This window comes from Hemiscyllium ocellatum, chromosome 16 (genome assembly GCF_020745735.1).
Source record: "Hemiscyllium ocellatum isolate sHemOce1 chromosome 16, sHemOce1.pat.X.cur, whole genome shotgun sequence".
NCBI lineage: Eukaryota > Metazoa > Chordata > Chondrichthyes > Orectolobiformes > Hemiscylliidae > Hemiscyllium > Hemiscyllium ocellatum.
The window spans coordinates 18,779,889-18,795,482 of NC_083416.1; the positions used below are offsets into that span (position 1 = coordinate 18,779,889).

The 15,594-nt window shown below is 43.6% G+C and overlaps 1 protein-coding gene across 5 annotated transcripts in view; it reads left to right on the forward strand.

The window, feature by feature from the left end:
* LOC132823347 (polyadenylate-binding protein-interacting protein 2-like) overlaps window positions 1-15,594 on the forward strand; it is a 44,930-nt gene that overhangs the window by 16,595 nt on the left and 12,741 nt on the right. For all 5 annotated transcript variants that reach the window (XM_060837070.1, XM_060837068.1, XM_060837072.1 and 2 more), the window contains 2 exons: window positions 3,398-3,544; window positions 5,621-5,800. In XM_060837070.1, the coding sequence (XP_060693053.1) occupies window positions 3,407-3,544; window positions 5,621-5,800 (318 nt within the window). In that variant the 5' untranslated portion in view covers window positions 3,398-3,406. The remainder of the gene's footprint in view (window positions 1-3,397; window positions 3,545-5,620; window positions 5,801-15,594) is intronic.

Consider the following 15,594-nt stretch of genomic DNA (forward strand, 5'->3'; position numbering starts at 1 on the left):
CCTTGTTTTTGCGCCCAAATGAAATACGATGCACTTATCCAGATTGAATTGCATCTACCATTTTTCAGCCCATTGACCCATTTAATCAAGATCCCTTTATAATCTTAGCAAATCTTCTTTGCTACCTACTATCCTACCAATTTTGTTGTCGTCCACAAACTTATTAACCATGCCTTCTACATTCTCCTCCAAATCAGTTACATAAATGACAAACATAAGAGGACCCAGCGCCGATCCCTGTGGAACACCGCTGGTCACAGGCCTCCAGTTTGAAAAGCAATCATCCTCCTCCTCCTCCACCCTGTTGTCTTCTGATAAGCTAATTATCAGAAGCTCACCCTGAATCCCATGTGACCTAACTTTACTGGTTAGTTTGCCAAGCAGAACCTTGTCAAAGGCTTTACTAAAATCCAAATAAACAGCATCTGTTATTCTGCCATCATCAATGTTTTTGGTAACTTCAAAAAAAAGCTCAAACACGTTTGTGAGCGAAGATTTTTCTCGCACAAAACTATCCTGACTATCCCTAATCAATTTTTGCCCATCTAAATGTCTGTTCATTCTACCTTTTTATAATCACTTTCAACAATTTGCCCACAACAAAATCAGCCTCCACAGGTTTATAGTTTCCTGTTGTCTCCTTACAGTCTTTCTTAAAAGTACAATATTAGCCACCTGCCCGTTATCTGCTCCTCACCCGCAGTTATGGATGATGCAAGTTTTTTTTTTGTAAGCGGTCTCTCAATTTCTTCCCTTCCCATAATGTTCTGGGATGCATTAGGTCAGGGCCTGGGCATTTATCCACCTTTTTATATTCTCTAAGACTTCCCAAACTATCTCTTCTGTAATGTGAACTGTTTTTTAAAACATCAAAGTTTATTTTTGTGCATTTTCTATATTCCATTTCTTTTCCCACAGTTTAAAAAAAACTGACATGAAATATTCATTTACTATCTGTCAATACAAAGACGACCTTCTTGATCTTTGAGAGGCCCTACCTTCTCTGTAGTAACCAGATATGTAAATAAGGCCAGTGCTTTTGATAAAGTCCCTGGGCTTCATGGAGGTTTTTCACAAGGACTCACATTGGAGAGTGATAGCGTAGGTAGGAGCCCCTGGCATCCAAAGAAATTGGCAAATTGATCCATAATTGACCGAGTATCAGGAAGCAGATGTAGAGAATGATGGTTGAGGGGTGTTTTTTCTGAATGGAGGTCTTTGTCCTATGGGGTCACGCAGGGCCAGCTGTTTGTGATTTATATGAATGATTTAGACTTGAATGCAAGAGGATTTGCAAATGATACAAAAATTGGTGTGTTAATAAATAGTGAGGAGGATAGCCTTCTATCACAGGAGAATATAGACAGGCTGGTCAGGTAGTCTGATCAGTCTGGATAAGTGAGATGATGCATTTGGACAGGTCAAACAAAGAAAGGGAAATCATGAGTGACAGGACCCTGGAAACCACTGAAGGTCAGAGGAACTTTGTGCATGTACGTGAGTACTTTAGGGTATCATCAGTACTGATTGAGAGATATGGTGTAATTGCCTTGATAGTTGAGATACAGAGTTCCTGGGCAAACAGATGATGCCAGAACTGTATATAATCTTGGTAGGGCCACAACTAGAATATTGTACACAATTCTGGGATTCATATTATAGGATGGGATGTGAGAATATTGGAAAGGCTGCAGAAGAGATTTTTTTTAGATTAGACTTACAGTGTGGAAACAGGCCCTTCGGCCCAACAAGTCCACACCGACCCGCCGAAGCGCAACCCACCCATACCCCTACATTTACCCCTTACCTAACACTACGGGCAATTTAGCTTGGCCAATTCACCTGACCCGCACATCTTTGTGACTGTGGGAGGAAACCGGAGCACCCGGAGGAAACCCACGCAGACACGGGGAGAACGTGCAAACTCCACACAGTCAGTCGCCTGAGTCGGGAATTGAACCCGGATCTACAGGCGCTGTGAGGCAGCAGTGCTAACCACTGTGCCACCGTGCCACCCACAAGATATTGCCTGAGCTGGAGAGTTTCAATATTGGAGAGAGATTTGGTACACTGGGATACTTTTTCTTAGAGCAGAGAGGATTGAGGGTGTCATGATTGAGATGCAAAGAATTATAAGGGGCATAGATAGGGTAGACAGGAAGAAACATTTCCCCTCAATGGAAGGATCAATGATATCGGGCATAAATTGAAATTAGGAGCAGAAGGTTTAGAGATATGAGAAAACCTTTTTCACTCAGAGTGCAAAGGTATTCACTGCCCGTAATGGTAATGGAGACAGAAACTCTCATAACATTTAAGTAGTGCACTGCCTAGATGTGCACTTGTAATGGAAAAGTATACAAGGCTGTTTGCCAGGTGCTGGGAAATGTGATTTGAATAATTAAATGGTCGTTTTTAAACTGTGTGTATGTGATGGGCCCATCATGCTGTAAATCTCTAAGTGACATGTAGAGATGAACTCCATATATGTGGAAGTCAGAGGTCAAAGGGATGATTCCATTAGGGCTTGAATTACAAATTCCTAAACTGTCGTACAGGATTGGAAGATTCAATCTGCTAGATTATGGGAATAAGGGTGAATAACTAAAGAAGTGGTCTGGGAAATGTGTCTGATTGGGCAAAGAGAAGGAAATTGACTTAAGATTTATATTGGACTAAGATTTAAGACTATATTGAATTCTGTACTTAAACAGGATGTTAGTTGCCTACAGCAGAAGCATTGCTGTAATTTTATTCATTTATAAAATAGGTCAGATAGGCCAGGTAAGTGAGAGTGAACACTATGTCAGTCTTAGCACTCTACGTATCCAGAATGCTTTATTTTCTCTCCGTGACCCATTCTCTATTCAGAGCACTCAATCTCCCTTAACACCAACCAATCCCTGTTAAGGGCACTCTGTATCACTACAAGACTCTCACTACCCAGTTCTGATCCAGGGATCTCTTATCATCTCTTATACACCAATGAATCCCTTTCCAGAGCACTCCATCCCTCCCACCAACCAATCCCTATCCAGGACTCTTGGTCTCCTTTCTTTACATAAACATTGGAGAAATAGGGATTATTAGAAATGATCAATGGTTAGTTGCTGCCCTCATCAGTTGTATTGTGTAACTGCAGCCACCATATCGAGTTGACCTGCTGGGCTCTCAATTGGCCTGTAATTGTGAGTGTGATACTGGAAATGTTTTAACCTGTTTAGGTTATCTGATACTGAGTACAGCGTTTCCCATCTAAAGGCCTGAGATGGAAGTGGGTTTTAAAATGTTAGTTAGTGACGTAAATACTTCTGATTTCATGGTATTCATTTTCTTCTTGAGGATCAATTGTGTCGAGAATTACACTAAGTTTTGTTTGATTTTACTGTTTAAATAGGTTGAAAAAATGAAAGATCCAAGTCAGAGTAATAATTCTCCAAGCATCAACAGTGATGAAGTCGTTCTAAATGGTCACTCACACGATGAGGACAATCCTTTTGCAGAATACATGTGGATGGAAAATGAAGAGGAATTCAATAGGCAGGTAAGCACAGAAATTACATGTCTAAACTTTTTTATTCTTTTGCTTTAACTCAGACTTCCACATGGGTCCTGACACTCCTGTAATTGGACCAGGTCACCTTATTCGTAAAAGTTGTTTGATTCTTTGGTGTTACTGAAATAGCATGGCCCAGCTCTAGTGATTAATGCTGATTTTGTTAGAATTGACATGGATTCTCACTTGAGATAGATACATTCCAACAAATAAGAATTCTAAGGGGCAGACCGACAAAGTATCAAACTCAAAAAGCACAACTGTGCAAAGATAGATGCCAGGTTAGAGGATTTGGAATAATACAAAACACAGCAAAGGATTATGAAAAGATTAATAAGGATGGAAAATTAGAGTTTGAGAGAATTACCCAAAAATATAAAAGCAGACATAAACCGTTTCTTCAGGCATTTTTAAAAAAGAAAAGTTAATGACATAAGTATTGGTCCGATAGAAAGCTAATAGAATGTTATGTTTTGTTGTGAGGGTAATTGAATTTGAAAGGCTGGAGGTTATGTTTTAGATTTGCAGGGCATTGGTGCATCTGCATCTGGATTACTGTATATGGTACTAGTCATTGTATTTGCGAAAGGGTGTTAGCGTGTTGGAAGCAACTGATAGAAAGTTTACTGGACTGATAAGCACATTGCCTCATAACAAAAGGAAAGACAAGACTGGCTAGGCCTAAATCCTCTGGAGTTTAGAAGAGTAAGACGTAATTTAATGAAAATCTGTAAAATCCTGAGGGGTTTGACTGCTGTATGTTGAAAGGATGTTTTGCGTTGTGGGAGAATCTAGAGCTGAGGGTCATAGTTGAAAAATACGGGATCACTCATTTAGTTTAAAAGTAAGTGGTTTCCCATTATTACTCAGCTTCATCCAAACTGTTCTATGTCCTGCTCCACTGACCAAGATCACCTCTAACTATTGCCAAACCTGGTTGCAAATACTATGTCTCCAGCTTTACATAGCTTTCTATTCTTTTCAAATGTCAGATATCCCTCAGTATTCAGAACCTAATCCTTGGCAGAGTGTGAGGACTGCTGATGCTGGAGATCAGAGTCGAGAATGTGGTGCTGGAAAAACAAGGCAGGTCAGGTAGCACCCGAGGAGCAGGAGAATCGACATTTCGAGCATAAGCTGCTCATCAAGAATGAGGCTTGTGGGCCAAGGGGGCAGAGATAAATGAGAGGGGGAATGGGGCTGTGGGGGGGGTAAGGTAGCTGGGAATGCGATAGGTGGGTGAAGGTGATAGGTCAGAGAGAAGGGTGGAGAGGATAGGTGGAAGATGGACAGGTCAAGCGGGCAGTGCTGAGTTGGAAGGTTGGATCAGGGGTAAGGGGTTGGTGGGGGGGGTGATGAGGAAACTGGTGAAATCCACATTGATCCCATGTGGTTAGAGGGTCACAAGGCGGAAGATGAGGTGTTCTTCCTCCAGGCATTGGGTTGTTAGGATTTGGCAGTGGAGGAGGCCCAGGACCTGCACGTCCTTAGCGAGTTAGTGTTCAGCCACGGGGCAGTGGGGAAGTTATGTGCGTGTGTCCTGAAGATGTTCTCTGAAGCGTTCCACAAGTAGATATCCTGTCTCCCCAATGTAGAGGGAACGACATCAGGACCAATGGACACTGTAGATCTTGTGTGGAAGTACGGGTAAATTTGTCGAATGAGGAAGGCTCCTTTGGAGCCTCGGACAGAGGAGAGGGGGGGAGGTTTGGATGCAGATTTCGCAATTCTTGCGGGGACAGGGGGAGGTGCCAGAAGAGGGTTGGTTGGTGGGGAACATGTCCCTGTCAAGAGAGTCAGAATGCGGATAGGAATGGGAAGGGAAACAGATTTTACAAACAATGGTGAATGTCTTAAAATGGGTCACGACCAGCACAGAAGCTGGTCCCATGTGGTCCCATTTCACCAATAATTAGTTGGAATCACTTATCTGCCTATCATGCCCTTCTGAAACAAAAACTGAATTGTGCACATTCGAGCTTTCTTAGTGGAAAGTACAGCTTTGATTCTGAGTGAACTGCATTTTCCAGCAAGCAATAGAATTTTTGTCTTTGGCCCATCCAGATTGTCGAGGAGTTGTGGGAGGAAGAGTTCATCGAGCGCTGCTTCCAGGAGATGTTGCAAGAGGAGGAGGAACATGAATGGTTTATTCCAGCAAGGGATCTGCCCCAGACCATTGGACAGATCCAGGAGCAACTGAATGGACTTGTCATCAGCAGCAATGGATCAGTGGATGAGCTTGTGGTAAGGCAGAGCTCGTTATCTCCCGCAAGCTAAGATACATGGTGAATGTGTGGAAGCTGACTGTGTTGGGTTGGTGTGAGAAGTCTGTCTGTGTATGATCAGTGTGTATAGTGGGAGTGTGAAGGAGGCTGCCTGTATAAGGTCGTGCATATAGGATGACTGTGGTGGAGGCTACTTGTATAAAGTGGATGTGTAGAGTGTATGTTTGAGGAACGCTTCCTGTGTTTATAGTGATTATAGGTGAGTGTTTATAGGAGTTGAAAAATGTGGTGCAGGGCAAACAGACCAGGCAGCATCCAAGGAGCAGGAGAGTCGATGTTTCGGGCATAAGTCCTTCAGGAATGAGGCTGGTGTGCCAGGTAGGGGGAGAGGGAATTTTGGGGCGGGGCGCTAGGAATACGACAGGTGGAAGGAGGTGAGGGTGATAGGCTGGAGAGGCGGTGGGGCGGAGAGGTCGGGAAGAAGATTGCAGGTCAAGAGGGCGGTGCTAAATCCGGGGTTGGTACAGTGTTTATAGGATAAGTGTAAGGATGTGTGTCTGAATAAGGTCACTGTGTAGGGGCCAACTGTAGTGAAGCTGCCTGTGTAAGATCTGTGTACAGGTTGAGTATAGGGAGGGTGCCAGCATCTGGTCAGGGTGACCGTGGGTAAGGCTGAGAGCATAAGTGTAGAATCTGTGTGTGGGAGAGTGTACCTGTGTAAGGTCACTATGTTTTCTGGCGAGTGCCAAATGGCAACCTGTACAAGGTTAGTGCATGCAAGGTGAGTGTAGGGTCAGTTGCTTTCTAATGCCAGTGCGAGTGAAGGGAAGGCTGTCGTGTCAGGTACGTTTATGTAGAGAAAAGTTCCCTGTGTCTGGTGAGTGTGGCGAACGAGACTAGGGGAAGCTGTCCATGAAAAGTGAATGTGTACAGGTTGAGCAAGGGCAAAGGTGCCTCCTATGGCCAGTGTGTTCAGGGTGAGTGAGAGGGTTGCTACCTGTGTATGGTCACTGTTGTTATGATACGTGGTAAACCCTCCTGCTTATTTTAACCCAGCAAGCCAGAAAAGATTTATCCTGTGCAGTAATCTGTGAAAATTCGATAGGTCAAGAACTAGTGAAAGTAAAATAAACGACTTTATTTCTTAAAGTAGAACAGAGAATAATTAACCAACAGCTATTTTCAATTCCTTACTCTAATCTATCTGTTACCTTCACTTTTTTATAATACTAGTCTGACAAAACTCCCAATTACGGTTTACAGAAAAATTCAAATTTTAAAACCAGCCAGCGGTCGAATCTTCTGTTTATCTTTGTCAGTAGATTTGCTCCCCAGGTCAGTGTTGAGATTTTACTCTGCGATCTCCTTCTCTAGATGGTATCTGAGTTCTGACTAGCAGTCCACAACTGCTGTTCTGGTGGCAGTTCTCCCAACTGTTCAATTTTCCCTGCTCTTATACCCCAAAACATCAGATTGTGTCATTTGGCTTTTCAGATTGTCAATATACTCAATTCAAACTTGATTGGAATTTGGTATTTTTCTCGGGGTATAATTTAAACTGGCCGAATTCAAATCTGTTTTGACTTTTCCAGGTAACCAGCAACCCCAGTAGCTGAAGCACATGTTACATTGTCTTGTTGAGAGCACTTGATGCTGTCACTGCTAGCTTTTACTTTCTTAAAGGTATATTGCATCCACATTGTGTACAGGGTGAGTATGTGGAATGTCACTGTGTACTGGCTAACTTTGGGGGAGGTTGTTTATGTAAGGACAGCATGTCAGGGGCGAGTGTGGTGGAGCAGGCGTATAAAGTCTCTGTCAGACCATAGAGCAATATTGAGTCTGGTTCATATGTTTTTAACCTGTCTTCTCCATGTTACCCTTGATCTCTTTACCAATGAAGAGCCTATCCATCTCTGCCTTAAATACACTTGGCCTCCGCAGCCTTCTGTGGCAACGAGTTCCACAGATGCACCATCCTTTGGCTGAAGAAATTCCTCCTCCTCTCCGTTCTGAACAGTCATCCCTTCACTCTGAGACTGTGCCCTCAGGACCTAATCTCTCCTAATGGAAACATCTCCATGTCCGCTCTATCCCGGCCTTTCAGTATTCTAAGTTTCAGTGAGATGTCTCTTCCTCCTTCTAAACTCCATTGAGTATAGACCCATAGTGAAGGGCTTGTCATATGATCTTTGTCATATGACAAGCCCTTCACCCCCAGGATCGTTCTTATAAACCACTTTCAAATGCTAGCAAATTCTTTCTTCATGGTGGGGCCCAAAGTGCTCTCAATATTCCAAATGCAGCCTGACCAGAGCCTTGTACAGTCTTAGCAATACGCCACTGCTGTTGTATTCTAACCCTCTTGAAATAAATGCTAACGTTGTATTTGCCTTCCTAACTGCCAATTGTATCTGCATGTTAACCTTGTGAGAATCCTGAAAAAGGATTCCTAAGTCTCTTTGTGCTTCAGATTTTTGAAGCCTTTCTCCATTTAGAAAATAGGCTATGCCTCTATTTTTCTTACCAAACGTACGATACCTCCTACCTTCCTGCACTGTATTCCATCCGCTGCCACTTTGCCCACTCCATTAGCCAGTATATGTCCTTCTGCAGTGTCCCTGCTTCCTCAATATTACCATTCCCTCCATCTATCTTTGTGTTATCTGCATGATGCCCTCTGTTTCTTCATCCATATTGTTAACGTATAATGTGAATAGTTGTGGTTCTAACATAGATCCTTGTGGAACTCGAATAGTCACCGGCTGCCATTCTGAAAAAGACCCCTTTATCCCTACTGTCTGCCTTGTGCCAGTCAGCCAATCTTCTATCCATGCCAGTACCTTACTCCGAACACCATGGGCTCTTACCTAGCAGTCTCCTGTGCAGCACCTTGTCATGGGTCTTCTGGAAATCCATTAGCACTCCTTTGTCTAACTTGCATGATACCTCCTCAAAGAATTCCAACACGTTTGTCAGATGTGAACTCTCCTATACAATGCTGTGCTGACTCAGCCCTATTTTATCATGCACTTCCAAGTACTCTGCAGTGTTGTCCTTCATAATGGATTCTAAAATCTTACTAAAGACCAAGATTGGGCAAACTGGCACAAAATTTCCTGTCTTCTCTGCCTTCACTTCTTAAACAAGGGTGTTACCTTCGCCCCTTTTTCCAGTCTTCCCTGACTCCCATCGGGGTCTTTTTCCCTTTGTGGTTCCTCAGTTCCGCATATTCAGATTCTATACCTTCTGACTCCGTATCATTTCATGTCATCAATTTAAAGCTCCTTTAGCTTTAAACAAGGCAATTCTGCCCATCTGCCTGTCCTTTTGGTAGGATGCATATGCTTGGATATTTAGTTCCCAGCCCTGATCACCTTGCAGCTATGTCTGTGATAGCCACGACTTCGTAACCACAAACTTCAATTTCCACGACAAGCTCATTTACCTTGTTTTGTATGCTGCACACATTTAAATACCACACCTTCCATCAAGTATTGACTGTCGTCTCCTTATAGTTGTCCCATTTTCTGCTATGCCTGAAGTTTTACATTTGTGATCCTTTCCATGTGCTCTGTCCATCTTGTTCTGAAAGCATTAATAACCTCTCCCGAGCAGTTTTCTGCCCCTCCTTCAAATTTGTCCATAATTTCCCATGCAATTGAATCCCTTCCCTGTTTCCACAGCCCTGGTTGAGTTGCCACAACTTTGGTCCTGGCATGATTTAGGTGAAGCCCGTTCCTTCAGAATAGCTTCCTCCTTCCCAGAACTGTTGCTGATACCCATGAATGCTAATCTGTTTCTCCCACACTAATCTTTTAGTATTTACCTTTTCAATCTTGTTGATCCTGTGCTGATTAGCTCGTGGCTCATTTAGTAATCCAGAGATGATTAGTATCTTGGTTCTGCTTTTTAATTTAGTCTCTAAGTGTTCATATTCCCTTAGCAGAACCTCTTGCCTCTTTTTGCCTGTGTCATTGATATCCGCGTGGACCAGAACAATTGGATCTTTCCCCTCCCACTCAAGTTCCTCCGCAGCGCAGATGAAATATCCTGAACCTGGGCACAAGGCAGACAATGTTACCTTTGAGACTTTCGATCCTGGCCACGGAGAGCGGTGATAATCCTCTGACTATACAATCCCGGAATACAACGACATGTGTCTCTCTCTTTCTCCTCCCTGTGCTTGAATGGCTCCCTGTATTATGGTTTTATCGTCCGTTTGCTCATCCTCCCTACAGGCTCCCTGCTCTCATCCACACAGGGAGCAAGAATCTCAAACATATTTGACAAGCTCAAAGGCTGAATGTAGAGGATGAGTGTATGTCAGGCTACCTGTGTGCTGTCAGTGTGAAGAGGGCATCTGTGGGGGAAGCTTCCTGTGTAAAGTCAGTGTGTGTAGAGGGCAAGCTGGGTCTTTGGGGAATTGTTTGCATGAGCTCAGCTTGCAAAGGAATAATGTGCGGAAGACTGTCTGCAAGTTCACTGTGTACAGGGTCACTGTAGTGGAGGCTGTCTGTTAATATCAGTTTGTACAGGGTGACTATGGGGGTGGTTATCTGTACAAGGATAATGTGTAGAGGATGAGTGCACATATTGTAATGTCATTGTGTAGAAGGAGTGTAGGGAAAACTGATTTGTAAGGTCAGTACATGGTGAGTTAAAGGGAGGTTGCCTGTGTAATGTCAGTCTGTACAAGACAACTGAGGAAGGCCGTCTGTGTAATCTCCATACATACAGGATGAGAGGAAGTGAGGTGTTCTGTGTAATATCAGTTTGAAGAAGGTGAGTGTAGTGAAGCCTGTCTGCACGTGCGTTCAGTGCAAGAATGTGGGAGGATATTTGCATAAGGTCAGTGTGTAGAGGGCAAGTGTAGATGTACGTGTCTACTGTTATGGACCAGACCAGATCCCTCAATGTTTTAAGAAGGTAGCCTGGACCCAACTTTTTCTTATTTTAAAGGCAGATGTGAAGTGCTGTGTTCCAGATGCAATGCGACTGGTTGAACTACTTGATGTTAAGCAAAAACATGATTTATTTAAACACTATAGTTACAAACAAAAGAAAAAAGAACTTAGAATAAGTGTTGCAGACGTTTCATCCCATGTCTAGGTGACATTCTCAGTGCTTGGGAGCCTCCTGTAAAGCTCTGTGATGTTTCCTCTGGCATTTAATGTGGTTTGTCTCTGCCACTTCCGGTTGTCAGTTCCAGCTGTCCGTTGCAATGATCGGTATATTGGGTCCAGGTCGGTGTGCTTATTGATTGAATCTGTGGATGGGTGCATTGCCTCTAGGAATTCCCTGGCTGTTTGGCTTGTCCTATAATAGTAGGACAACGGAACGAGGACATGCCGCAACCCAAAGGACTAGCCACATTACCATATATCAAGAGCATTTCCGAACTGACAGCCAGACTACTGCGACTACTAGGACTCATAACAGCACGCAAATCAACAGCCACTCTCAGACAACAACTCACCAGAACAAAGGACCCGATACCCAGCATGAGCAAAACCAATGTAGTGTACAAAATCCCATGCAAGGACTGCACAAAACACTACATAGGACAAACAGGAAGACCGCTAACAATCCGCATCCATGAACACCAACTAGCCACGAAACGACACGACCAGCTATCCTTAGTAGCCCCACACGCAGATGACAAGCAACATGAGTTCGACTGGGACAGCACTACTATTATAGGATAAGCCAAACAGAGAACAGCCAGGGAATTCCTAGAAGCATGGCACTCATCCACAGATTCAATCAATAAGCACATCGACCTGGACCCAATATACCAACCACTGCAACGGACGGCTGGAACTAACAACCGGAAGCGGCAGAGACAAACCACTATAAATGCCGGAGGAAATATCACAGAAGCGCTTCACAGGAGGCTCCCAAGCACTGAGGATGTCACCTAGACAGGGGACGAAATGTCTGCAACACAAATTCCCAGCTCGGCGAATAGAACCACAACAATGAGCACCCGAGCTACAAATCTTCTCTCACACTTTGAACTTAGAATAACTTTACTGGAAAACATAACGGAATAATAGATACAGTAACCTTTACTAATTAACTGCTTTGAACGTAGTAACATCCTGTCAACACACTTCTTGGCAAAAAGGCAAATTCAGTCGCAGATTGTCGCATGCAGTCCTCCAATCCAAGGAAAAAATATATCGAGAAAATTCAGAGAGTAGCAACCAAGAGACATTTATGAAAGCTTCCAATTCTGAGACCCCAGTAGCCTCTGATAGTACTGAAATACCAAAGCTCAGAAATCCTGATCTGTTTAACACCCATTCAGGTTGTTAAACAAAACCCAAGCTTTTACTCAAGTGGTTTGATAGATTGTTTGGTGTCTCTGCCTTACAATCTCTTTATTTTTAAAAAAAAGACAAATTAACCTCTTAAAGCCACAACATCATCATACTATGTTATGTCAGTATGTAGAGGGTGAGTGTGAGGGTCGCTGGCCGCACAAGGTCAGTGTGTACAGCGCGAGAGTGATGGAGAGGGCCTGTGTATGGTCACTTGTACTGGGTGATGTGGGGTAGGCTGCCTGTATAAGTTCAGAGCATATAGTATGAGTTTGGGGGAAGTTGGCTGTCATGACAGTGTGTACAGAACAAGTGTAGGGGAGGCTGTCTGTGTAAGGTCAGTGTGTACAGGGAAATTGTAGTAGATGTTGTCTATTAATGTCAGTTTGTACAGGATGAGTGTGGGAGAGGCTGCCTATGTAATGTCTGTGTGTAGTGGGCAAATGTACAGTTGGGTGTCTTGAGGATGAAGGTGGGAGAGAGAGGCTTCCAGCACAGGGTCAATGTGTAGAGAGTGTGTACACCTGGGTGCCTGTGTAAGGTCAGTGTGTAGAGGCCAAGTGAATGGGAGGCTGTCTGCTCAAGATGAGTGTCGGGGAGTCTGTCTGCAAAAAGTCAACCTGTAAGGGGACAAGTGTGGGTAAGGCTGCAAATGTAATGTCAGGGTATGGGTGAGAGGGAGGTGGCCTGTGTGATGTCAGTGTGTAGAACACAGAAAAGTATAGCACAGAATAGGCCGTTTGGCCCATTGTTGTGCTGAGGATTATTCCTAATTTAAAATAAAATAACTTAACCTAGGGCAAAAAGGGGGCATGAGATAGCATTGGCAAATAGAATTAAGGAGAATCCAAAGGGTTTTTACAAATATATTAAGGACAAAAGGGTAACTTGGGAGAGGATAGGACCCCTCAAAGATGAGCAAGGCAGCCTTTGTGTGGAGCCACAGAAACTGGGGGAAGATACTAAATGAATATTTTGTATCAGTGTTTACTGTGGCAAAGGATATGGAAGATATAGACTACAGGGAAATAGTTGGTGACATCTTACAAAATGTCCAGATTACAGAGGAGGAAGTGCTGAATGTCTTGAAATGGTTAAAGGTGGATAAACCCCCAGGACCTGATCAGGTGTACCTGAGAACTCTGGGAAGCTAGAGTTAGGCCTCTTGCTGAGATATTCGTATCATCGATAGTCACAGGTGAGGTGTGGGAAGACTGGAGGTTGGCAAACGTGGTGCCACTGTTTAATAAGGGTGGTAAAGACAAGCGAGGGAACAATAGACCGGTGGGAATCCTGAGGGACACGATGTACGTGTATTTGGAAAAGCAAGGACTGATTAGGGAAAATCAACATGGCTTTGTGCGTGGGAAATCATGTCTCACAACTTGATTGAGTTTTTTTGAAGAAGTAACAAAGAAGATTGAGGGCAGAGCAATAGATGTGATCCATATGGACTTCAGTAAGGAGTTTGATGAGGTTCCCCATGGAAGACTGATTAGCAAGGTTAGATCTCATGGAATAAAGGGAGAACTATCCATTTGGATACAGAACTGGCTCAAAGGAAGAAGGGTGGGTGGTGGGGGGTTGTTTTCTTTTGTACCATCTCCAACGCCTCTATCTTTCCTGTAATAGTGCGGCCAGAACTGGACACAATAGTCCAACTGTGGTCTCACGAGGCAAAACCTCGTGGCTCTTAAACTCGATCCCCCTGTTGATGAAAGCCAAAACATCAATTGCTTTCTTAACAATCCTCTCCACTTGGGTGGCAACTTTGGCAGATCTATCCATTTGAACACCAATATCCTGTTGTTCCTCCACACTGCCAGAAATTCTGTCTTTAATCCTATATTCACTATTCAATTTCAACCATCCAAAATGCACCACTTCACATTTATCCAGGTTGAACTCCATCTGCCATTTCTCTGCTCAGCTCTGCATCCTGTCAATGTCGCTGTGCAGCCTGCAGTAGCCCTCAATACTATCAACTGCACCTCCAACCTTTGTGTCGTCTGAAAATTTACTAACCCACGCTTCAACCTCCTCATCAAAGTCATTTATAAAAACTACAAAGAACAGGGCCCTGTGGGACACCACTCACCACTGACCTCCAGGCAGAATACTTTCTATGTACAACCAATCTCTGCCCTCTGTTAGCCAACTAATTCTGAATCCAGACAGCCAAATCTCCCTGTATCCCATACTGCCTGAAGTTACGAATGAGTCTATCACTGGGAACCTTATCAAAAGCCATGCTGAAGTCCATATACACCACATCACACTTCTCGGCCTTCATCAATCTGTCTTTTCACCTCCTCAAAGAACTCATTAAGATCTGTGAGGCGAAACCGGCACCTCACACAGCATTGCTGACTGCTTTTAATTACTCTGTGCTTTTCCAAATAGCCATAAATCCTACCCCTCAGAATTCTTTCCACAGACTTAAGACTACTAGTCTATAATTGCCAGGGGCTTCACTATTTCCCTTCTTGAAAAAAGGAACAACATTCATCTCCCTCCAATCATCCGGTATGACACTCTTGGAGAGTGAGAAAGCAAAGATCTTTGTCAGCGGCTTTAGCAACCTCCTTTCTCGTTTCCAGGTGCAGCTTAGGATAAATCTGGTCTGGCCCTGGGGACTTAACAATCTTAATGTTTTCCAAAATTTCCAGCATATCAACTTTATCAATTTTGATCTGGTCAAGACTGTTTCCCAGCTCCTCAAAGTTCTCATTCACAACAAGATCCCTTTCCTTAATGAAAACCCAAGCAAAAAACTCATTTAGGGCTTCCCGTATCTGCTCAGACTCCACGCACAAGTTCCCTCTGCTATCCCTGATTGGCCCCAATCATTCTCTTATTCCTCACTTATGAGTAAAATACCTTTGGGTTCTCCCTAATCCTTCTCACCAAGCCTTTTTCATGCCTCCTCCTGGCTGTCCTCAGTCCATTTGAGCTCCTTTCTAGTAAGCCTGTAATTCTCTAAAAATGCTAGATCCTTGTTTTCTCCACCTTACCTAAGCTGCCTTCTTTCTTTTGACGAGAAGCTCCTCTGTTCTCGTCATTCAAGGCTCCTTAATCTTACTCCATCTTGCCTGTCTCCAAGGAACAAGTTTATGCATCACTCTCAACAACTCAAACAGTTTCCAAATGTCTGTTGTGCCCTTTCTGTGGAAGAATTGCTCCCAATCTGTATTTCCCAACGCCTGTCTGGTAGCTTCATAATTACCTTTTCCCCAATTAAATACCTTCCCATAGTAACTGCTCTTTTCCTCTTCATATCTATGGTAAATGTGAGGCAGTTATGGTCACTGTCACCAAAGTTTTCTCCCACCTGTCTTGGCTCATTGCCGAGCACCACATCCAAAATGGCTATTCCGCTCGTCTGCCTGTCTACATACTAAGTAAGGAAACCCTCCTGAACACACTGACAAAAACAGCTCCATCCAAACCATCTGCATTAAGGAGGTTCCAGTCAATATTGGGGAAA